Source organism: Drosophila miranda, chromosome XL, assembly GCF_003369915.1.
Source record: "Drosophila miranda strain MSH22 chromosome XL, D.miranda_PacBio2.1, whole genome shotgun sequence".
In the NCBI taxonomy this organism is placed as follows: domain Eukaryota; kingdom Metazoa; phylum Arthropoda; class Insecta; order Diptera; family Drosophilidae; genus Drosophila; species Drosophila miranda.
The window spans coordinates 5,305,691-5,328,337 of record NC_046673.1 but is presented as its reverse complement, the minus strand read 5'-3'; the positions used below and the strand labels follow the sequence as shown (position 1 = coordinate 5,328,337).

Genomic DNA, 22,647 nt, shown 5'->3' with positions numbered 1-22,647 from the left:
TTCTCTTTGCAAATTGTATTATGTACTAACAAAGCTGCCGATGCCGCCGTAGCCGTAGCCGTCGCCGCTGTTGCTGGCAACACAGTGTCTCATTCCTACAAACGTATTTAACATTAAACATTCGTCTATAAAAAAGCCCCCTCCCCCTATAAATATATATTTGTGCATAATTGTTTCCAAAACACACGAAAAAAACCACTTACTTTACTCAAATGAAACGCAATAAGAGAAACAAAACAAAAGGAAACATATGAGAAATACTTTTTAAAAGGCATGAAAACCACACACGTATGAAGCGTATAAAACGAAACAACTAGTATGGAAAACGATATAAGACAAAAGCAAACATTTTTATAAAGAGTATGTGTAATTTTTTAATGAACTTTTTTTTATATACTTTACATATGATATATTTATACTGGAAAAACAAAAATAAAACCATAAATATAACATTTTATAACAAAAACGTATTCAAAATAATGGTTTCTTTTTTTCTCGGGCGGCGAATTTGAGTGGGGTAAAAAGAGTACAATCTTGGAGGCACTTGATTTCCATTCGTTAATCAATCGATTAGCTGTCGATAACATTGACAAAATTTCAAACATATTTATAGATTGGCCGATTGCGTGAACTAAACATTTGGCACCTGTTCATGGTCACCTATCTGTCTGATTGTTCGATTCCATGGAAACTGTGATTTTTCTTTTGTTCAATCGGAAGTCTGGCCATTTCTATATATATCTATTTAAATGATATACTGTTCCGATATTGATTTAACAGATCCGATGTTCCTTGTAATCCGATTTATGTCGGCGGCTTATCTCTATTAATATCTAACAATTTTGGGTCGTCGTGGTCCCGTAGTTCCCCCCCATGGCTGGGGTTCTTGCCCACTAGTATATTAATATTATTATATATATTTATATTTAATATACATATATGCTATATATAGAACTGTCTGCAAGAGTACAAAAAAGGAGCAAATATTACTATATATTAGAATACATATATGTATATTTTTCATAGTAATTATACAAACCCCTCCAGAGAAGAGGGTATCAGTGGAGGCGGAGAGTCAAATTTAATGCATTTTCAAGGAGATTATAACTCTATTAACTCTCCGTTGCCGGTTCATCGGCTTCCATAGCTGTGGGTGTTGTCGCTTGGGCCTCTATCTCTGCACCATTAGCCCCATTCTCTGCGGCGGATGCTGCTCCTGCTGCTGCTGCTGCTGCTGCGACGGCCGCCTTCTTGGCCTCCTCGTATTTGTTGACCTCAAACTTGCTGAGATCGGCGCCGAGCAGACGGAGGATGTGAATGGTCTCGTCGCGATCGACATAGGCCCGCAGGCTAGAAGTGCCGCGCCATCCAACCACGAATAGGGTAAACTGTTCGTCCACGTACTTCAGGATGCAGCTGCCCACGCCTAGAGCGAAATGTCAGAAGATGGAGATTACAAAATTCTGCGACATAAGTGGTTATTCGGCTTACCGAGCTCACTGCAGCGGTCCTGGGTGGCCTGCTTCAGTTCGTGGGTCGAGGGCGGTTTCGTGGGATCGGTGCAGTTAAGCAGCCGGACCAGATCGTCGCGATGGATCTCGATGCGACGACTGCTGCCCATGAACGCGTTGGAGGTCTGCAAACCCTCTTGTGCTAGCCGATATGGATGAACCGTGTGGCGGTTCTCGCAGCGGACAAATGTCTTTACACCTGTGTTTATAATCTTGATGTTGTGCTCGTTGTTCACCACCAGCTTCCGGATGGGCTCCGAGCAGTAATAGATGTTCTTTTTCTTCTCGGTGACGCAGCGGGTGAGGAGACAGCGCTTGCTGAGCGACTCGTCCAGCTGGTAGAACTCCTTGATGGCATTGTAGTCGGCATCTTCCTCTCCAAAGAACACATACGGATCCTCCTTATACCCATGGAGTCGTTTTCTCTTCCGCTGTGGTCCCCACGGCACGTTCTTCGCCTCGATGGGCTTGCCGGACTCGTCGAGTTGGGGCTCTTCGACGGCAGTTTTAGCTGCTTTCTCCACCAAGTCTTGCACATCGTTCTTCTCGAAGCTGAGCTGGCGGCGCTTAACGATGACGGCCACAAAGAAGCCGCCGGTGTCCTGCAGATGCGGCAGTATCCGCATGCACTTGTTCAGGTTAATCTTGGCCATGTCCTCGGCGGGCAGCGGGAACATGGCTGGACGGATGATGGTGTGCAGCGTCTCCGGTACCTCGTCGAAGCTTGTGTATACAGTATCCACCTCCTTGGTGGCCAGTTTCCAGTCTGTCATGCCGGGATTGTACTTCAAGCCGGGCACTAGGTGACCAGCATCCACCAGCTCGAGGGCTCCATCGGCATCCTTCAGAATACGCTGCAGCACAGCCTCGTTCTCAATGGGATTGAGAGAGCAGGTGGAGTAGACCAGGCGCCCACCCACCTCGAGCATCTCGGCACCGCGACGCACAATGCGGTACTGTATCCCATGAAGGTTGTAGGCCTGGGCCAAGTTCCACTTGGTCCAGATATCGGGATTCTTTCGGAGCGTACCATCTCCGGAACATGGAACATCACAGAGGATCTTGTCGAACTTGAGAACGGACTTGGCACCGTCCTCGTTGCTCTGCAACAGGTTCGGAAAGATGCTGCTGTCGTGGTTGGTCACCAGCAGGCAGGGCGAGTTCAGACGCTTTGCCTGGTGAACCAGCATGTAGCAGCGATTATTGTCCACATCGTTGGCCAGGACAAAGCCGGGCGGGATCTTGTGCTCCTCGGGCGAGGCGTGCAGCGCTTCGATAAGCTGGGCCGTCTTGGAGCCGGGCGCAGCACACATATCCAGGACCTTGTCCGTGGGCTTTACGTCTAGCACAATGGGTGGGATCATAGAGACGGCCTCCTGACGACTGATACTTCCCGCCGTCGTCTCCACAATGAGAAAGTTGTGCAGCCGGTAAAGAGGCTCTGAGCGTCGTATGTCCTTGCGCGTGAGTTGGAGCTGATAGGCCATCCCGTTGGGATACCAGGGCAGGCACAGGGGTCGCTCCACTTGCTCTGGCGGCTTTTGGTGTAGTTCCGCCACCGCGCGCACATATTCGGTGAAGAGCTGCGTCTCGATGATGTTCAGCAGGGCCTTCGCCTCGCCCTTGAAGCCCGTCACACGAAACGTGGTTGGCAGATTGTCGCGAATGGATTCGAGGAACTGCGTCCATTCCTCCTCTGTTTGGCAAATCTTCTGTAGGTGATAGTACTTGATGAATGATATATTGTCGCGTTTGGTCTCCTCGTAAGGCTCGGAACGCCGATCGGGGCGTTGTGGACCCTGAATCACAGTAATGGGAATTACAGAAAAAAAAACTATGGTTTTAAGAGAAATAATTGATGGAAAAGGCTACGTACGTTTTCGCGCTTTTGGCGTTTTCGGGCCGCAAAGGGATTCTGTTTCTTTCCACGCGCCATTGTCAAAGAATTTCTTCGTGCTAGTCCAAGTATATGACAAATTATGAACAAATATTTATTTTTCAGGCGCCCACAGTACGAAACAGCCGGCAGCACGTGTTGGATTGAAGTCTGGCAGCACTGTCTAGGTGGCATAGCGCTGCCAGAATATGTTCGATAACTCAATAATGGTGACAAGGTACTATAGTGAGGTAAATATATATATCAGCTTCAGCCTTTATTATAATCATTCTTTATCAGTATAATACCCCGCATAAAGTTATATTTTGATATGATCATCAAACATTGAAAATCATCCCGAATGACGTCACAGTGTAGCAGAATGCGCCACCTTCTCACATTTGGTTGTATTTGGAGTAATCGAAAGCGCATTTCGATAGCACAGTCACCATTTTCAGAAAAGTCGAATCCAAAATGGAATCATCATTTGCAGACAGTGGTCTCGACGATATACAATATTTAATACATCTGGAAGCCATCAAGCGATTCACCGAAGACAACAAGAACGTTCAGCGCAATGTGGAGGAGCACGCGCGTAACTGGCTAGACGCCATGTGCGAGTACCAAAGCCACTACCAGCGCTTGGTCGGCATTGCGAAGTGCACCCTACTGCGGAACGCCGCAGACGCTCAGAAAAGCGTTTGTCCTGATCAGGCCCCCCCATGTATAGCGAGCGATGTAAAAATGTTGGCATCAAAAATTGATAGCGACAAAGAAACCACGATCTTAGACCAACAGACCATTGAGCAGTGCAGAATCAAGCTGGAGACGGGCCACCGAGCGCGCTCCCTACTTAGAAAGCAGCAGCAAAACTGTGCCGACAATCACGAGGCCCTCAAGGCGGTGCACGCGTCGGTGGAGCTGGTGGAGAACGGTCTGGAAACGGCTATTCTGCAGGCACTGGACAATCCGGTCAGTGAGCTACCGCCGAGAGAATCGGGCAAGAATGTTGATTCGTCATAAATATATTTGGAATACATGGATTCTTTGTACATTATTAAAAGCGTAACAGATAAAAACTATTATTTACGAACTACAAGGCTTCCAGTTAGTCTCTTGCGGGGCTCGGGGCATGCCAGCACTGGTCAGGTCAGTCCTGCGGCGGGTAGCCGGCTCAAGCGACCACGCTGTGGCTGGGTTAATAGCAATAGCAGGCCATCTACAATGAATTTACAAATATTACAGCTTGGTGTAAGCGAGCGTTGCATGGCGGGGTGAGAGGTTGGGTTACCATTTGGAGCGCTTGGACCAATCCTTGGGGGTCCAGTGCAGGCACTTGGAGTCGATGCGAATTTTGCGTTTCTCCATGGCGCGATGATGCTGCTCGATGGTGTCACGATTGATGCAGACTATATACTGCCCCTTATAGTAGTTGATGAGATTAAGGTTTTGCAATGTTGAGATCACGTCCTCCTTCTTGATCGAAGTACACTCGCAAATGTCGCTGGGGAGGAGCAGCCGATTAGCAAAAGAAATAACAGAAATATTGAATGGAACATACTTGATCGTTATGGTTGGCTTCTCGCCTTCAGTGCTTGGATTCTGACTAATGAATATCTCCAGTATTGTCTGGGCCCAATATGAGCGATATGAGAGCAGTCCCAGGTCGGACAGCGGCTTCTCTGGCGAGCCTGTCTTGCCTTCGAACTTGGACAGCTCGTAGCTGAACTCGATGAGCAGCTTGCCATAGCCTTTGCGCTGATACGGCGGCATTGTCAATATGCAGGCCACGTTGTAGTCCTCGGTGCTTTCCTTTTCCTTGGAGAAATAGCCGACAATGTGGAAGCCGCGCGAATCGAATTCAGTCATAATGTAGAACAGAAATGGATCTGTGTCGTAGTAGAGCGTCTTGTGGTCCAAGAACAGCTTGGCCAGCAAGCAGAGATTCTGTGCGTACACCTTGTTTTTGCGTCCATCGATTTCGAAGAAGGAGATGGTCTGCTTGCGGTAAATCTCATTGCCCGGCGGATGACGAAGATTGCATTTGGAGAGATGACGCTCCAGGCACTTGCGACTCTTGCAATACTTGAGGCAAAACTCACAGATGTAGATGCATGGCATCTGGCAGAGCTCCTGGGGATAGGGCGAGAAGTACCAGGGCTTAATGCGGTGGCGGCCCAGCTCGATCATTTCCACGTTCTTCATGCGAGTGACCACATCGTCCTGGTGTGTTACCATGCTGCCCGACTGCCTGGGCGTGGGAATCTTTCCTTCCTGCGACCCATCGCCATCTTCAATGGGTGCTGTAGGAATCAGACCATCACCTGTCACATGCAAAGGTGTGGCAACCTGAGCGTTTGGTGTTTGTGGATGCGGCGGCTGTTGCGACGGAATGTGGTGGCCATGGGTGTTGCCGTGAACCCTGCGCCTCCTATTAAAACGCTTCTGCAGAGCAGCAGCCAGGACATTGTTGCCGTTGACCAACTCTCCACCGCCTACGGTGCCACCTGTAGTCACTACGGCACCGCTGACTACGCCTCCTGCAACGTTAGCTCCTCCACTACCAGTGACACTGCCGCCAACGGTAACGCCAACGCCAACGGTAACGCCAACGCCAACGCCGCCGCCACCACCACCGGCACCGGCACTGCCAATGCCAGCAGCCCCTGCGGAGCTGATTCCAATGCCCGGATGCTGGGGCGAAGTGGGACGTGACACACTACCGGCCAGAGAGTGATGGCGCTGCGGAGTTGTTACGCCCGTGCTGGTGCCAGTCTGAGAACCATCGCGACGGGGAAACTGCACCTTTCTGGTGTACAGATCTTCCTCGTTGACCCATTCGTCCAGGCGCTTGTTGACTGTTAAGATCGGTTAGTTTTTCCTCTTCTCGCTTCGAGAAAATTCCAATTACTTACAGTCTACATAGTGGACATAAAACTGACGCCGACCGTCCAGCTCCTTGATGCTAACGATCTCTGCCAGGGGCCAGTCATCCGTCTTGTGCATACGCACCGGCAGGCGGCAGCCCTCGGTCAATGCAGCCTGAAAAAAGGGGTACCCCATGAATGAGAGACACCAAGTGCAGGGAAATAGGGGGGCTTACCGTCGACTCGCATATTGATGCGACGTCGTCGTCGAACTCGTATTTGTTATTAATTTTCATTTGCCCCTGTTATTATTACACACTCGTTTATTTTGGTGCAATTTAAGAAATTTAAGAACACAAGCAACTTGCAAATATGCAAACAGCAGGGTTGCCAGGTAATGAAAATATACCGACATTTCATCGATGTAATTTGTGAACACATCGAGTATTGATGTTTTCCAGCTAAAAGAATCAATATGCAAATAATTTCATCAATACTGACAGTAAATATTTAACACATTAATAATCAATTTAAGTTTTTTAATAAATCTACATTCCTTTTAAGCATTCCAATATCAACAAACGTAGGTATAGTAAAAAAAGGCGATAGTTTCGAATGAGTTGTGACATCACAGTTTATAAATATCGATGCTGCCGACACTTGCAGTGTTGCAAAAAGTTGGAAAAAGTGTTGCTAACGCAACAGCGTAAAAGTGTTCTTTTCTAAATTTTTCATGTGCTGTGCGATGAAACAAATCCTGTTGTGCATGCTACAAACAGTTGCATATTGCATTTACAATCAAATATTTTTGCATTTTGACCTCTATGCCACAATGGCAATTTGCAATTTCAGTGTATAAGTGCCGTTTTACTTGTAATGTTCAAAGAGAAGGTCAGAAAAATGTACACAGTTCTGTGTAGTAGCAGCATTGCATAGATTGTAGGCATACCTGCGCTCCCAAGTGTAAGTGTGTGCGTGTGCGCATAATGTTATACAGCTGTCGCCGCCTATCGTGTGTATCAGTGAATAACAAATGTGATAAACAAAAAAGTGCATTGTAAGCATTGTTAATGCATTCACACACACGGCCCAATCATATATATGACAACATATGTATACATACTAATGAAAAAAGGCGCATTCCTTTTCAATTGCAAAAAAAACCTGTGTGGCAAAATGACGTGTTTTGCGCTGGTGTTGCCACTGACAACAGCAACAGGGTTGCCAACTAGCGTGCGCAACAAATCGCAAGCTAAGCCCATCCGCAGCGAATAATCTGACAATGTCTGATTAAATATTACGCGCTTAACAAACAATGAATAAATCGAGTCCTATAGCCCCGGGGTAATCTTCGTCAGTAGTATTACGTCCATAAAATTCGCCCATAAATGGAATGCCGTTGCACTGGCAACGCAAGTTAGCATTCAGTAGCTTGACAACACTAGTTGGCTTGTATGGCAAAAAAAAGGAATAATTTTTTTTACGAATTGTGAAGCTACCGACGAAGACGAGGCCGCCTAAAAAGGCAACCATAAGAATTGTCAAGTAATTAACGATACAAATGTTTCATCCCATGCTTTTTCTGTGCAGTGTTTTAATTCTACGACCCAGCCGTTTAACTGTCATCCGATAAACCCAAGCAAACAACAACAGCAGGAGGCATCAACCGACACTCTGCAACATTTTGTTGCAGCACGAAATGCAATTGTCGCACATTTGATTGCCGCATATCTCACTTTACACACAAGAACTAATAAATGTATTGTTGAGTCAACGTAGATCTGCGAAAATAGGACAGTTGGCCGTGTTTTAAAACAGTGTGTGGTTCGGCGCCACAGCGAGCGAGTGGTTCGGTTATTTTTTTGTGTGTGGCTTGACAAGTGCAAAAGCAGGAGGAGTAGAAGTCAATACGCAATAGGAGGGCAGCGCCCCTAAACTATATTATTTGAAATCGACAATAACTAACGGAAGACCAACAGAAGCGGCAGCATCGTTAACTAGCAGAAGCGGTGGCGTCCGCAAGGCGCTGGCCAGCTGTGAGCTTCCTAGCTAATACCGTGGGGAAGAGGAAGAGCAGAGCCACCCACCAGCAGCAGATAAGCCCAACACCGGGCAACAGTTTGTAAGTATGGTTTGGCTATGGGCAGTAACTGAATCCCTGGCCTTGACCACGACCACGACCACAGACCGCAGGTCGCACATACTAACCATCATGGCATATATGTGTATTTTGGCTCTCTACAGGTTCGGGAAATTTTTGATGGCATTTGATTGTTTCGTCACCTGGTCGCCCTGTTATATGCCACCCAAAAGATGAACAATGAACAAAAGCCAGCATCACCAGAGACATCATCATCCACAACACAACCATCCACAACCTCATTTGCAACCGCTTCTGGTGAGCGATCTGCAGAGCGCTTGGCTGCAGCCAATAGTAAGATACCATCCATTATACTCCATACGCCCATTGTATCAATTGCGTCTGGGACTATGAGCAAAAGCACTACCACTACAACATCGACAAAGACAACTCCGACCGCACATAGCACGGCAGAGCTGTTAGAAGCAATGGCAAATAATTTGGCAAAACACGACAGCGTGCCGGTGCAACGTGACGATGGGAGTATCGGGTTTCGTGGCCAGAAAAAAGCAGCATCTACAAATGCGAAATCCACGTCAAAGTCAGTGACAGATAGCGATAAGAGGAAGTCATACTCCCCCCCAATCAGTGGCAGCAACAGTACCATTAACAGTCATAACAATCCCAGTGGCAGTGGCAGTGGCAGTGGCTGTGGCAGCGATGGCTCCACCACTCCCATACCATCGTTATCAGCGTCAACGTCAGCATCAGCGTCAGAGGTCCTGTCAACTTCCAGTAACATAACGACTCCTGAAGATGCAGGGGGCGCCAACTTCGTCTACTCATTTCTTGACGATACGTCAAAGCTGGAAGGACCCACACGCAGGCGCCTGCAGTATGGGGTGGGAGCGAAGGGTAAAACCCAGGATGATCAGAATGTGGGAAAGCGACAGAAAAAGAAAAAGGTGAGTGCAGTACACAGAGAGGCATGTATCCATCATCATCATCATCATCTTTGTATCCTTCAAAAACCCCAAACCCACTCCGTCCCCCCTCTGGTTATTTGGTTGTTTTGTTTTGGTACTTGTATTGGTTTCGCAACTATTTCATCTGTAAATACGTCATTGTATCGTGGGATGGGGACGACGGTGCGTGAACAGCCTTGGTGCACCCCGCCAGGTTGCGCACGTGTATCTATCATATCATTTATTAGCTACGTAACACAAACACACCTTCTTTTAATATCGAAATTATTCACTGTTTCACTAGCTTATAAAAAAGAAATCACACATACTACCTATATTAATCATAGGACATACAATGTATGCTAAGTTAATCAATTATTCATACATACATACATACTAATCATAAGCTACGTACTAACAATCCTACTCACTCTTATTTATGACTAATTTCTATATCATTCCACATTATTTACTTACCTATATTTTACTCCTCTTCTGCATCATTTGAACCCATTTAAACATTTTAAATCCCTTTTAAGCACTTTCCATAATATGTTTGTTAGCTGCATGCCGTACAAATAATTGAATAAATGAAATATTGAATTACCCTGACATGCTCTTAAGAATTACGTTGCTTTGGGTAAAGAAAGCGCGATTTAAATGGTTTTTTTTCATCGTGGGGAAATGTAAATACATATAAAATAAGAACTCACCTAGAAGTTGACAAAAAAATAACAAATAACAAAGATATTAACCACACAACACATTTTTGTACATATATTAGCACGATAAGAAAGCTGAATTTATTTCTAATTCATTTTTTTGTATTTTGCTTGTTCATTTTTCATTTTAATCTTTTACTTTGATACCCCTAACGAAGATAATCCATGGGCAGGAGCCACAAAATTTTGAAGGGAGAATACCACAGGCACACGCACACATCACTGTTTTTTGTTTAACAAAAACTCGTACTGACACGCCCACGCGATTGGCGATCTGTGCCTTAAGCGAAATTGGAAAATTAACCGATATTGAATTGAGCCGCAAAGTGGAGATGATAAAGAATAAAAGAAACAAAATTCATTTCAATTGAGAAATCTACATCTGTACATGTTTTTGATATTGTTTCGAGACGGGATTACCAAATCGTTATGTTGTTTATTTTGTTTACACAATTTTCTATCCTTTTCAATCGAGCAAGAAGCCCGTCTGTGCTGCACAACAAGTATGGCGCGCCGAAATGAAAGCCTCAACTACGACGATAAATAAATTTATATCAAAATTAAGCCGCTAATTAGGCAGCCTCCTGAATATAGAAGATGGTATACATACATATCTATCTATATCGATATATGTACATATGTATGTATGTATAATATATTGATGCGAAAAAAATCCCAATATTAGCATTCAAAAGCTTGGGCTTCTTATCCTCATCAACGATATTTTATTCCGTTCTATTCAAGGGTAGAAGGAGGCGAGAATGCAAATGTTACAAATCTGTTATATCACACGCACAATGTCTCTTAATTGGAACATTAATGGTTCTGATATCTATCCGCAAGCAAAATTGGAATGTTGAAAAAGAAACAATGTTGCGAAATTCAATCAAGAATTTGTTTGAAGTTTGATTCGACAAACATAAAAATACACCAATGCAGTACAAAATTGGTTTCGGAAAACCACATTAGCGAAGACTGAACTGTTTTTCATATTTGCGTAAGCGTGGGTTGATCGTGTTTTTCCTCGTTGCCTGCCTAATCAAAAAAGAATCACCTCTGTTCTGCTAATGCATATATACATATGCATGTATGTATGCGTACTGTTATCTGTTATCTGTTACATATATCACACGTACAATGTCTCTTAATTAGAACATTAATGGTTCTGATATCTATCCGCAAGCAAAATTGGAATGTTGAAAAAGAAATAATGTTGCGAAATTCAATCAAGAATTTGTTTGAAGTTTGATTCGACAAACATAAAAATACACCAATGCAGTACAAAATTGGTTTCGGAATACCACATTAGCGAAGACCGAACTGTTTTTCATATTTGCGTAAGCGTGGGTTGATCGTGTTTTTCCTCGTTGCCTGCCTAATCAAAAAAGAATCACCTCTGTTCTGCTAATGCATATATACATATGCATGTATATATGCGAACATGTTCCCGAACATTCCTATCAACACACGCACACACACACACATATATGTATGTATAAAGAAGATGGTACAAAAAGGAGGTCCGCAATTGAGAGGTTAACCGTTATAGTAGTGCTGTATTGCGCTGCCCGCAAAGAAAACGCATAAGGAAAGGAACGAAAATTAGTTTGAGAAATTGTTCTGCAGATCGCAGTCGACATTTGTGTGTGGCTTTGGTTCGAATTTCTGAAGCGATAAAATAACTGTATAAACAACAGAAATCTGTACATATTTAAGCAAACCACATCCGTGACTGAACCGCCGCACTTTATATACATACAAACAAACATACATCTCTATTTTATTATACCCATTTATTTGAGTCGTGTGTTTCCACCATTCCGCATGTGTTTTGTGTTTTTATAAGCTTTGATTTAAAACAATTGTCATACTGCTTGGAAAAGTGCATTGAACAAAGTAGAAGTGTTAGAGCCTCGCATGCGTTCGGATTGAAAGTCGCTTCCTAGTGAGGTTATGCTCGACGCTGGAGTGCGGTGCGTGTGAATGTGTGTGCGTTAGTGTGTGTAATCTATTTTTTTTGCAATGTCGCGAAACGTTGAAAACATTATATTTTAAAGACGCTTGATACATCTTGCAGACAAAATACGATGCCTGGGAAGATAGCGACTTCAATGATCTCGATGATGCGTCACTGAAGAAGCTTCTCGAGGAGGCCTATTGGTACCGTAATCCAGGCGACAGGAAAAACAAAAGCGAGCGTTTTCTGGTAAGTACTCTAACCTCTCACGCGCTTTTTCACAGCCCTAATCTCGATCCAATCCCTTTTGGTGTGCAGCAAATGCTCAAAAAGGCTGAGTACGACGAAGAGATCTCTTATCGTGCCATTAAATCCTGCCTCACACTCAACCCAACCACTCTAGCGACGTCAGCGTCCACATCCGGGGTAGCCGGCATTAGCAGCAGCAGTAACAACAACACCCACCACACAAACAATCGATCCGGGGAGCGTCACAAGCAGGGCGGCTCCTTGCAGGATCTTGTCGAGGCGGCTCATCGAAGTGGGGCGGCCACCACATCTGCAGCGGCGGCAGCAGCAGCAACAGCGGCGGCAGCTACATCGGCGACAACCCAACGTTTCAACTGTGATTACCAGCTGAGTGGACGTGCGAACCGTCGCCACCAGCAGCAGCAGCAGCACAACAACAACAACAACAACCACCAAAACGCACCCTCTGCCTCGAAAAAGATCAAGAACTGGTCGGTGTCGGGACGGCAGCGCGAGGGAGGAAGCCTTCCGAGCAGCGTCAACTTTGAGCCAGCGACAACGTCTATGGATGCCAAGCTGAAACAGACTATGGCCGAGTCATCCCAGTCCCAGGCTGCAGCTGGCAAGAACAGTGCCGGCAGCTGCAGCAGCCTGCCCAGCCACCTGGGCGAGGCTGAGGCCGGCACCCAGTTCGATATGGACGATGATGAGACGGGTGGTGGTGCCGCAGGCGCTGGCCCAATCCAAGAATACTGCCTGTTGGAGGTAAGCGATGATACACTGAAACAATGGGACGTCTGTATGGATCAAACGCTCTGGGAGATAGCTAAATCGAGTCTAATCGAAACCGATGGGTGGCAAATTGGGTCAAGTCCATTTGAGGCGGTAAGATGCGACGCTGTAAGGTCGCCAGCTGCCCTTCAATGGCGCGGCATGGTCCGCCAGCGAGCAGCATAATTCAATTAGTAATCCATAAACCTGTAGTAATCGCAATAATCAATATTCCTCTATACGTCGTCTCTTGCGGACAAAGTCTCTAAATGGAAATGTAGAATTAATCAAGTTATGTCTACCCCACAAACACCCACACACATATACTAACACCTATTCCATACAGACACAACCACGCGCATTAAATTCCTTTCCATTCATATGTATATGTATATGTATCTGTATCTGTATGTATGTATTACGTATTTATGCCCTGCGTGCCTGTCCCAAGCGTTATATATGAATATCCCAAGTATTACGATACCATTGATTTAAGAAAGTTGTGGACAAAATCTGGTATGATGCATAGGTAGAAGGGATAGATGGAGGACTCCGCACCCATCTACTGGCCGAATAGGTGGGATCATCATATCATATTCACTTCGAACGGGGTAGTCGGAACTAACACAGGGGGCCAGGACATTTCTGTACATTTTCCCTTTGAATTTGTGATTTGTAAAAGTCTAAAAAAGGGCGTTTGCAATGTCGCGATCGAATCTGATTTCGTGTTTAGAAATATACTAACTTTCGTTTTCTCCGTTTCCTCCTGTTCTTTTCCGTGTTCAGCTTTCGGGGGACAATCGCGGACCAAGAAAGAAGAAAGCAGGCGGCGCCAATCAATCAGCGTCGTATCTCAGCACAAAGGTGCTCGACAATTTCATGCAAAACTACAGCCAGCAGCAGCCCGAGTCGGGGGATTCGGCCATTGGAGGCGAGTATCAAATCGGAGAAACCCTGCCGTTATTGGGGCCCGTTGGCATCAGGTCACTCGGAGTGCCCCACATGCATGTACACCAACAGAACATGCAACTCCAGGCACAGTATTCGGCTGGTGGACACTTTGAAAGGGGAGTAGACGATCCCACCCGCAAAGTAGACGCCGGCTATGTGTCGCTGAGCGACAGCTATACGGCCTGCTCCTCGGTCTACGCCGATACGTCAACGGTATCCCATTCAAGCCGAGCCGCATCCTCGGGGGATGTGTTTGGCAGGAAAAGCGGTCGTGCGGGTCCCGTGGTAACGGGTGCCAAGTCCACATCGGTAAGTACCAACGACTCACAAAGCAAAAACCAGTTACAAAAACATCTTATATCCAAAGCGTAACCTCGATGAGAATGGCAACGCCCTGAGTGATGGGTACGGCGCCAATGGCACGCCAAGCAGCAGCAGTAGCAATGGAAATGGCAATGGCAATGCCAATGGCAACGGCGGAAGCGGATCCAATCAGTTTACGGCCCTGATCACCACTACGATGGGTGCAAATGCACCGCCATCGTCCACAAGCCGCCAGAACAGCGTGTCCACGCTGCTCACAACCGGAAGCAACACAACAACCACTGCAATGGCAGCCGCTGCAGTGGCGGCCTCCTTCAATAGCCAGTTGCAGCAGGTTAACGTGGGGAACGGATCGGGAGGAAACGGAGCCGCAGCCGGAGTTGGAGTGGGTCCCGGAGTCGGAGTTAGTGCCGGTGCCGGCACTGGGGGACAGCCGACCAAGACCAAGTCAAAGAAGAGGTCGCAGCAGGAGCGCAACACAACCACTGTGGATGCCGAGTCAGTGGCCGGGTATCGCGGCAAAGAGTCGGTGGAGCAGCTGGTCAAGTACATCGAGAACGATGGCAACAGTGGCGGACAGAAGAAAAAGGAGCGCAAGAAGCAAAACCAGAAGCTTAAGAAGAGCAACTCGCTAGAGGAGCTGCGTAGCTGTTCCAAAATGGAGGCGGACGACCTCAAGCGCGAGTCGGCCACCACCGAGATGATGCCCCAGAAGAAGGACTCCACCAATGCGAATGCCAGTGGCAGTGGCAAACACAACTCTGCCTCCGTGGCGGACATTAGCAAGAACTGCAGCAAGGAGCAGCAGCAGGTCACACCTGTCCAAGTCCAAGTACGTAAGGTCGCTGAAACCGCCGCTCAGCAGCGGAAAGGAGAGCGCCGTTCCTGGGGCACCGAGGAGCTGCAGTATCTGGGGGATCAGGAATATCGCAAGCCAGGCTTGGGTAAGGCTGCGGCCCGCTCTGAGCCCGATATCGAGGCGGAACCGATGCCGCTCTCCCTGCCGGCCCTCTCTTGTATGTCCGAATTGGATGCCCTGAACACCGTCCTCTCCGAGACAGCCGAATTCCATGTGGTGACAAAGAAGAAGAAACCAAAGAAGCAGCGAGCCGTCACCATGGACGATGCGGCCGTTGCAGCCGCTGCCCACGCGGGAGGCAATCTGCAGCGCATGCAGCAGATCACAAAATCTGCCTCCTCCAACATGATGTCCCAGCGCACGCACTACTACACGGCGTACACCAACAGCGGCACGGGCTCCGGCTCTGGCTCCGGCTCCAGCAACCATCATGGCCAGTATCCGAGCAAGTCGGCACAGCAGCAGCAGCCGCAGTACCAGGATGCGCAGCCGCAGCATCACCATCACCACCATCATCATTACCATCATCATCATCATCATGGTGGGTCGGGTTCGGTCAAAAAGGACAGCTCGCGACGCAAGTCCACATCCTCGATGCCGCCCTCGGAGAAATCTGATTCCAGTGATCTCGACTCAGTCCACTCGCTGCCGATCCAGACGGTCAAGAAGAAGAGTCTCGGCTTCAGCAGCGGCGGCGGCGGCGGCGCCGGCACCACCAACAACAAGGAGCGGGCAGCGCAGGCCGCCACCCAACGTCAGGTTAAGAAAAAGACCCTGGCACCAGCTCCAATTTCCTATGCGGACATAGCCCGCAACAAGCGGGAGGCCCTGAAGAATGCCAGTGGCACTGGCAGTGCAAATGCCAGCGACCCAGAGCCGTCCGAATCAGCTGCGGGAGCTGGTGGGGCTGATAAGCCCGCCGGCGGCAAGGGCAGCAAGTCTAAGGTCAAACCCGATTTCCCAGAGCTGCCAGTAGCTCTATCCATACCGGTAGCCATCAGCACCGCCACCAGCACTAGCAGTAACACTGCCACCAATCAGGTGGCCAGTTCTAGCAACAACTCGTCGTCGGCGGGATCGATCAGTTACTCGAAGAGCCTGAATGCGACACCTGCCAGCAGCACCAGCGACGTTGATGCCTCGCCAGAGCTCACCCCCACTTGCACGACTGCCCCCAGCAGCAGCCTGTCCTCGTCACAGCCGGCGCTGCAAAAGTCCAAGAGTGTGGAGCACGATGCCACTTATACGTTCAACAGCAGCAACCTCGATCAGCAGTACCCAGCCCTTGAGAAGACTGTCAAGAGGCATAGCACAACCAATGTGTCCCTGACAGCCGGCGTCTATCCAACTTCTAGTTCAGGTTCGTCCGCGGGGACGGGCTCGTCATCAATTTTCAACTTTGCTGCCGCAACCAAGTTACAGATGGTGGACAAATCCACGGGAACCACATCATTACCAACTACCTCAGCCAAGTCCAAGACAAAGTCAAAGGACCTGTCATACAGCAGCGCAAGCAGCACCACCAGCAGCAGCTCTGGCAGTACCAGCAGCAAGAAGTCCATGAAGCTTGGTAACGAAGAGGCGGCGACTGCTCCAGTGTCCATGCCAGTTGCCCAGAAGTCGACGACGGCCACCCAGACCGAGGGGACCAAGAAGATGGGCCACAAGATGTCCCACACCAGCAGCAAGCTGACACCTGAGCTTATCGCTGGTCGGCCGGCGGTGATAATACTCAACGATGATCGCGACTCGGAAGAGGAGGGACTCAACAACGAGTTCATCTTTGGGGATTTCAACGAGGATGAGCTGAAGCTCTTCGACGACAAGAAAGACGAGAAGGAAAATGAAAAAGAGAAAGAGAAAGAAAAGGAGAAGGAGAAGAGTGAGAAGGTGAAACCACCAGAGTCGCAGCCGAAAGCACAGGCAGAGCCAACAAAGCCACAGGCAGAGCCACAGCCAGGGCCCATGCCGCAGGCAGAGCCACAGGCAAAGCCATTAGCCACACAGATGGACAAGCCAGAGCCCATGGATGAGAATTTGGATGAGGAGGAGGATGATAATCAGATTCCAGAAGCAGAACCAGAACAAATCGGGGAGGACAAAACTGAGAAGAAGGAGACAGAAAACGCCACAGCCACTCAGTCGGATGTTAGCTCCAGTAGCTACCAGCAGCTGATACTGAATGATTCGGGCGCTGCCTCTGATGTGGTCAACAGCTCGGCCAGTTTGGACATGCTATCGATCTCAGGCGAGGCCGTGCAGTCGTCGTCGCCAAACTCAGCGGCCATTTCCACAAACTCGGGCTCATCCAGCATCATCAACTCGTCGACATCCTCAACACCTTCGTCCGAGTCGGCGCCAAATTCCAACTCGTCGTCATCCGTTTCGATATCCTCCTCATCTGGAGGCAATGGTCCGATGGGCTTGCGCTCGGGATCGGGATCCGGTGCGGCCCATGTGGCGAACCAGTCCAGCGATAGTGGTTTCTATGGTGCCGCCAACACGTCCGTGAAGGACCACATCAACCAGTTCCTTAGCCGGGCCAGCAGCAGTAGTGAGGAGCCGCTGCCGAATGTCCCCATCTCCATGCAACAGTTGGAGACCTGCAATGACATTGAGGCGGCCATCATAGCCGCTGCCCGGGCCGCGGCCGCAGCACGCAGTAACAGCTGCAGTCGCAGAAATTCCCAGGAACTGGAGTCCTCGCAGTCCCTGTCCAAGTCCAAGCAGCAGCAGCATCAGAGCCCAGTTGCCAAATCGAAGATTGCGCCCGTCTATACGACCTACAATGTTGGCGTACAGGACTACGACGAGGACCTAGAAGATCTGAGCTTCCTGGCCGACCTCAGAGATGCGGACGTAGACGTGGAGGAGGAGGCAGAAGTGAAAGCGGAGGCTGATGCCGAGGCTGTTGCATCGTCATCCTGCACGGATCCAATCGTAGACTACATTTCAAGCAGTGAGTAATCGAGAAATCGAGTCCCTTGTCAATATTCATTTTGGTCAGGATTAATGCACAGAAGGCTGTGCATAACCTAGTTAGTTATAAACCTAGTGTTTATTATTATTATGTTTCCGAACTTGCGTAATTGATTTGTTAGGATTATTCGCACTATTTTTATCATCAAATACGAATAATTTGATATCCATATCGTCTCGTCCCGCAGCTTGGCACGCCATTTCCACCAGCAAGCATGTATTGTTCTACCAAGAGCCCGAACAGGAGATCTAGGAGGAGCCGGTCGAAGCAGATACCGCAGCCGCCACATCAGGCGGCAATCAGCGAGGGGATCAGAACTACAAAAACGAAAAGGAGGATTAGTTTGTATTGCATGTCTGTTAAAGTTGCATTTTTGTTTGCTTCGTGCTGGGCCATCGATTGTACACAGATACACACACAGGATACACACGGATATGCTATAACCAAACGCTTTTGTGCTAATTAATGTAACAAACTATTGATTAACTATCGATTAGAATTTAAAACCGCGAGCGGCAAAACTAAAACCACCATGAGTGTCAAATAAAACCATGAAAAACTAGGAAAAAATCATTCGAATGGAACCAGAACATAACATAGGACATAGCTGATAGGACCGTGTCTCTTCCATTAGCAAAGCCAGGTAGGAGAGTCAAGAGGGCAAGGCAAGGCAAAGCCAAAAAGAACAATATCAAGAAGATCGAGTGAAAACAGATCCCGGCAAAGACAAAGAAAAAGAATAAGAATAACAAGGCAGAAGATTATAATCAATGATGGAAAAGTTATCGGGGGCGACACACAAGACGTTAGATCATGATAAATATGAAGACGAGACGAGGACAAAGATGATTTTGTTGGACGATTTGGTTAGACAAAAAATAAGATGTAGAAGAACGAACTCTCAATCCATTAGTACCGCTGTGAATAGAACAAACAAAAACAAGGGAAGAAAATCCCCATAAGAAATCCTTGATCCCTACAATAGGCCAAGTCGGTGACGTAAAATATGAATATTTATTAAACACTTAGTTTGGACCGGTTATTCGGAGTACGATTCAGATAGCAGGCGATGTTCAGTCAGCATTTGGAACTGCTTTTGTTAATTTACAAGTTTCTGGCTCCTTAAAACGCTACGTTTTACTATTACTATTACACTTACGAGCTCTAATTTTAACTACTATTACTACTATTACGAAAGCAACCATTCTTTTTTTTGTATTTTTTAATGCCTTTGTGTTTCTCCGCTTTAATGCGCGCGCCTGTAGCTTGTACGAGTATATTTTATCACAACTTCGAGTAAGATTGAGCAAACTAGTTTAGTTATAGTCAGAGTCAGCCCACAGGGAAGTGAGGGGAGGTAGAGGAACGGAACCGATTGAACACTAGCATATAGTCTCGTGTACATAGGATGCAAAAACCACAGCATAACGAAAACAAAATAACAAAACCCAGCTAAGAACTTGAATAGTTTTGCGTTTAATTGTTAAAAAAAGAAGCCGCAAAAGAAAAAGAAAAAACCGAAAACGAGAAAGCACACAACAAATGATATGATATGTGTGCATGAATAATTATTATCTAGAGTTAAGATCTATACGGCTAGCCATAAAGAAGCCGCATGAGGGGATGAAATGAAAATGTATGTATGTTAAAACCACAAAACACACACAAAACAAACAAACAACAACAAAAAAAAAAAAACTATCAAGCACCTACGAAAAATGCCGCCGTTTAGCAGCGAGAGAGAGCCTCAGCAGGCCTTTCCGAGAGTAAAAAAAAAACAGGAAACAGTTCCAATAAACCAGAAACCGGACGAAAACCGTATAAAAACCACAAAATGAGTCAAAAAACAAAAATTAAATGGAGAAAATTAATATAAAAAAAAATCCGTAGAATTAAAAACGCACCTACATAGGAATATTCATTATATACACCCACACACACACACAAACACACATATATATATACATGATACATGATACATAGACATATGATGAACAGATTTTTTTTGAGAATGCCAGTCGTTAATTATTTAAATTCGACTAAGATATTTAAGACATAACTTTAAACAAAACAAAGAAAAAAGTGTCTAAAGCAAAACAAAAAAAATTCAAAATTATTAAAAACGCGTAACTATTTAAAGTTAATCAAAAAAAGACCCACACACACACATTTGAAAGGCAAAAAAATAAGATAAAGCGAAGAAATTTTGAAACATTGGAAAAGTGGTGCTGTATTACGGAAAAGAGAGAGATGGAGAGAAGAGTGCGAGGGAAACAGGCAGACAGCGCTTTACGCTTAGTCAGCAATAGCTGTCTCTCTCTCTCTCTCTCTGGATACTTCCCTTCCATCCATCTAGAGAAAAAGAAACGAGAAGGAACGTTTATAAAAGAAAATGTAATTTTAATCAAGTTGCAGGGAGGATTACCCGTTATATACTGAAGAGTATGAATATGTAATCCACGAATAAGGACAATTCTACAAAACAAATGATATGCAACCACTAAGTCAAACTAAGCCAATGTACACTGCATCAATTTTTAGAAAAAATTATAACTATTTAGCGACAAAAGAGCCAGAAAAACCCACAAAAATAACTAAAAAAAAAAGAGAAACAAAAACAAATTGAAATTATACGAAAGATAATGCAAATTAACTCTGAAATATAAATTATATTATATATATAAATATACGTATACATATTACACGTTAACATGGACACAGACCTCTCAAAGATACACTGCATCATTCGTTTTTATAATCTGCATAGAACATCAATAAATTACAAATTTAGCACATCTTAGAGGAGTGTATATGTGTGTATTAACGTTGAACAGTGAAGTGTAGTACTGCAGCAACACCCCTGTTGGCCTGTGTTATATATATTTATATATATAAATTATAAACAAACATTCAAATCAACGTTTCTTATGTGTGTGTATTTATGTAACATGTAGTTGCGTGTATGTGTATATAATATAGTAAAAATGTTAGCCCTCCACCATCTAACATACGAAAAAAAGAAGAAAAAAACAGGGAGAGGAGATTCCCCTTGGCAGTGATTCGCCTCTCAGTGCCCTCCCCCATCCCATCCAAAAAGCCGATGGCGCTTTGTAATTACTTATTTATTTTCTATATTTGACCCCAAATTCGTGTACGGTTTGTGGCTGCGCAAGAGCTTTTCGGAGTCTGGAAGCCAACAGACCCAGGAACTAAAATTTCTTCATTTCGCTATTTAATGAGCGTAGTTAGCATATTTATCCAGTTGACACGATAAAGTCGGCCCCAGAAATGAATCGTACATCCCTTGTAGTTGGGCACAATGGTTCCACTACTCGATGTGTGGTTATCATACGCAAGATGCATGTTTGCTTTATAAAACTACAACATTCTGTTCTGAATATTAAACAGAAAGATGGGTATTTGGATACTATTTACACAAACAAATTATTTGAAACAATTTTAACATTTTTTTGTACATACAAATTGCAACTTAAGACCCGTTTGTAAAGTTCGATGTAAAATCAGAACAAAATGATCTGCGTAGAAAATTAAGCAAAGCCCGAATTCCTGTTACACTGTCTTTACCATACGAATCATGTCCGTATAAATTTTTATTCATCTCTCTCAACTACATTTTTGTACATACATATATACTTAAGGGAGTGTATTTTGCGTAGGATAACAAAAAGTATAGTGATTGAAACGTAGACCCAGCCCTCAAGGTAAATGCACGGCAATTTTTGGGGTCGGTTGGCATGTGTTTCGTAGAGTTCGAATTGCATAATTTCCGTATTGTTTGCACTTGTTGATTTGCCGATAAGCAGCAGTAACAATAAAAAAATGGAGAGCAAAATAAATGAGAAACTATAACCATAAACATATGACTAAGTCTATTGCATAGCTAAACAAAGAATTCTATAAACACCTAGTTGATAGTTGTAGTACCCATACCCATACCCATTACCCATACGAATAGATGGATCGTATGTACCCCCCTAGAAAGATGATGCCGTGATGATAACGACAACGTCTACAAGCGTGTCAATGGGCATTGGCCTGGCATTGAAACTAACTCTAAATTTATACAAACGTATACATACTTCTATATAAACATACAAAGAAACATATGTACTCAACTACTTCTACTGAGAAAGCCGACTAAAACTACAAATACTAATTCCCAGGCATGCCCGACCCCCCATCTTCCCATCCCAAAGCTCGGCGAAGAGCCGCAGTCCCCCAACCAACTATACTTAACTTATACATACCAATATTTGTACATGCAAGAGAAAAAGAAGAGTAAAAATGAAAAGAAAAAATAAGAAATGGAAGTGGAAATGGATATAGAAAAGGAAATGGAAAAGCGAAAGGTATTAGAATTTAACGAAATTACAGTCAGGCGGGATCCGCGCCGATTACCGTCCGATTGTCGATTGACCAGCGGATCGATCCTGATCCGCTGTTGGTCGGGCGATAAGCCGTCAAGCTATCGCTGCGGCCAATCGAACAGGGGACGGCAGTCGATGGCCTGTCCA

At 45.8% G+C, this 22,647-nt stretch overlaps 4 protein-coding genes across 9 annotated transcripts; 2 read left to right on the top strand and 2 right to left on the bottom strand.

The window, feature by feature from the left end:
* Positions 1 to 10: 10 nt before the first annotated feature.
* LOC108152835 (tRNA (cytosine(34)-C(5))-methyltransferase) lies at positions 11 to 3,560 on the bottom strand. The gene is made up of 3 exons (XM_017282443.2): positions 3,388 to 3,560; positions 1,492 to 3,310; positions 11 to 1,426 (listed from the first exon to the last, which is right to left on the bottom strand). Exons 1-3 carry the CDS (start codon positions 3,445 to 3,447, stop codon positions 1,113 to 1,115), a joined length of 2,193 nt encoding a protein of 730 aa, XP_017137932.1. The 5' UTR covers positions 3,448 to 3,560; the 3' UTR covers positions 11 to 1,112.
* Positions 3,561 to 3,796: 236 nt separating this feature from the next.
* On the top strand, positions 3,797 to 4,486 carry LOC108152849 (augmin complex subunit dgt4). The gene has a single exon (XM_017282469.2). The coding sequence runs from the start codon at positions 3,862 to 3,864 to the stop codon at positions 4,408 to 4,410; it is 549 nt and encodes a 182-aa protein (XP_017137958.1). The 5' UTR covers positions 3,797 to 3,861; the 3' UTR covers positions 4,411 to 4,486.
* LOC108152844 (histone acetyltransferase Tip60) lies at positions 4,397 to 6,708 on the bottom strand. Its single transcript, XM_017282456.2, has 5 exons — positions 6,491 to 6,708; positions 6,303 to 6,429; positions 4,949 to 6,245; positions 4,679 to 4,891; positions 4,397 to 4,606 (listed from the first exon to the last, which is right to left on the bottom strand). Coding segments are annotated over exons 1-5 (1,698 nt in total). The 5' UTR covers positions 6,551 to 6,708; the 3' UTR covers positions 4,397 to 4,605.
* Positions 6,709 to 6,938: 230 nt separating this feature from the next.
* LOC108152801 (serine-rich adhesin for platelets) lies at positions 6,939 to 22,434 on the top strand. Of its 6 annotated transcripts, none has more exons than XM_017282398.2 (8): positions 6,939 to 7,145; positions 7,845 to 8,376; positions 8,499 to 9,299; positions 12,099 to 12,227; positions 12,297 to 12,992; positions 13,785 to 14,258; positions 14,317 to 18,091; positions 18,300 to 22,434. In XM_017282398.2, exons 3-8 carry the CDS (start codon positions 8,568 to 8,570, stop codon positions 18,362 to 18,364), a joined length of 5,871 nt encoding a protein of 1,956 aa, XP_017137887.1. In that variant the 5' UTR covers positions 6,939 to 7,145; positions 7,845 to 8,376; positions 8,499 to 8,567; the 3' UTR covers positions 18,365 to 22,434. The 6 variants fall into 6 exon arrangements, with proteins under 6 accessions (XP_017137887.1, XP_017137879.1, XP_017137902.1 ...); XM_017282390.2 differs by having other exon boundaries at positions 6,939 to 7,217; XM_017282413.2 differs by lacking the exons at positions 6,939 to 7,145; positions 7,845 to 8,376; positions 8,499 to 9,299 and adding an exon at positions 11,582 to 11,994.
* Positions 22,435 to 22,647: the final 213 nt, after the last annotated feature.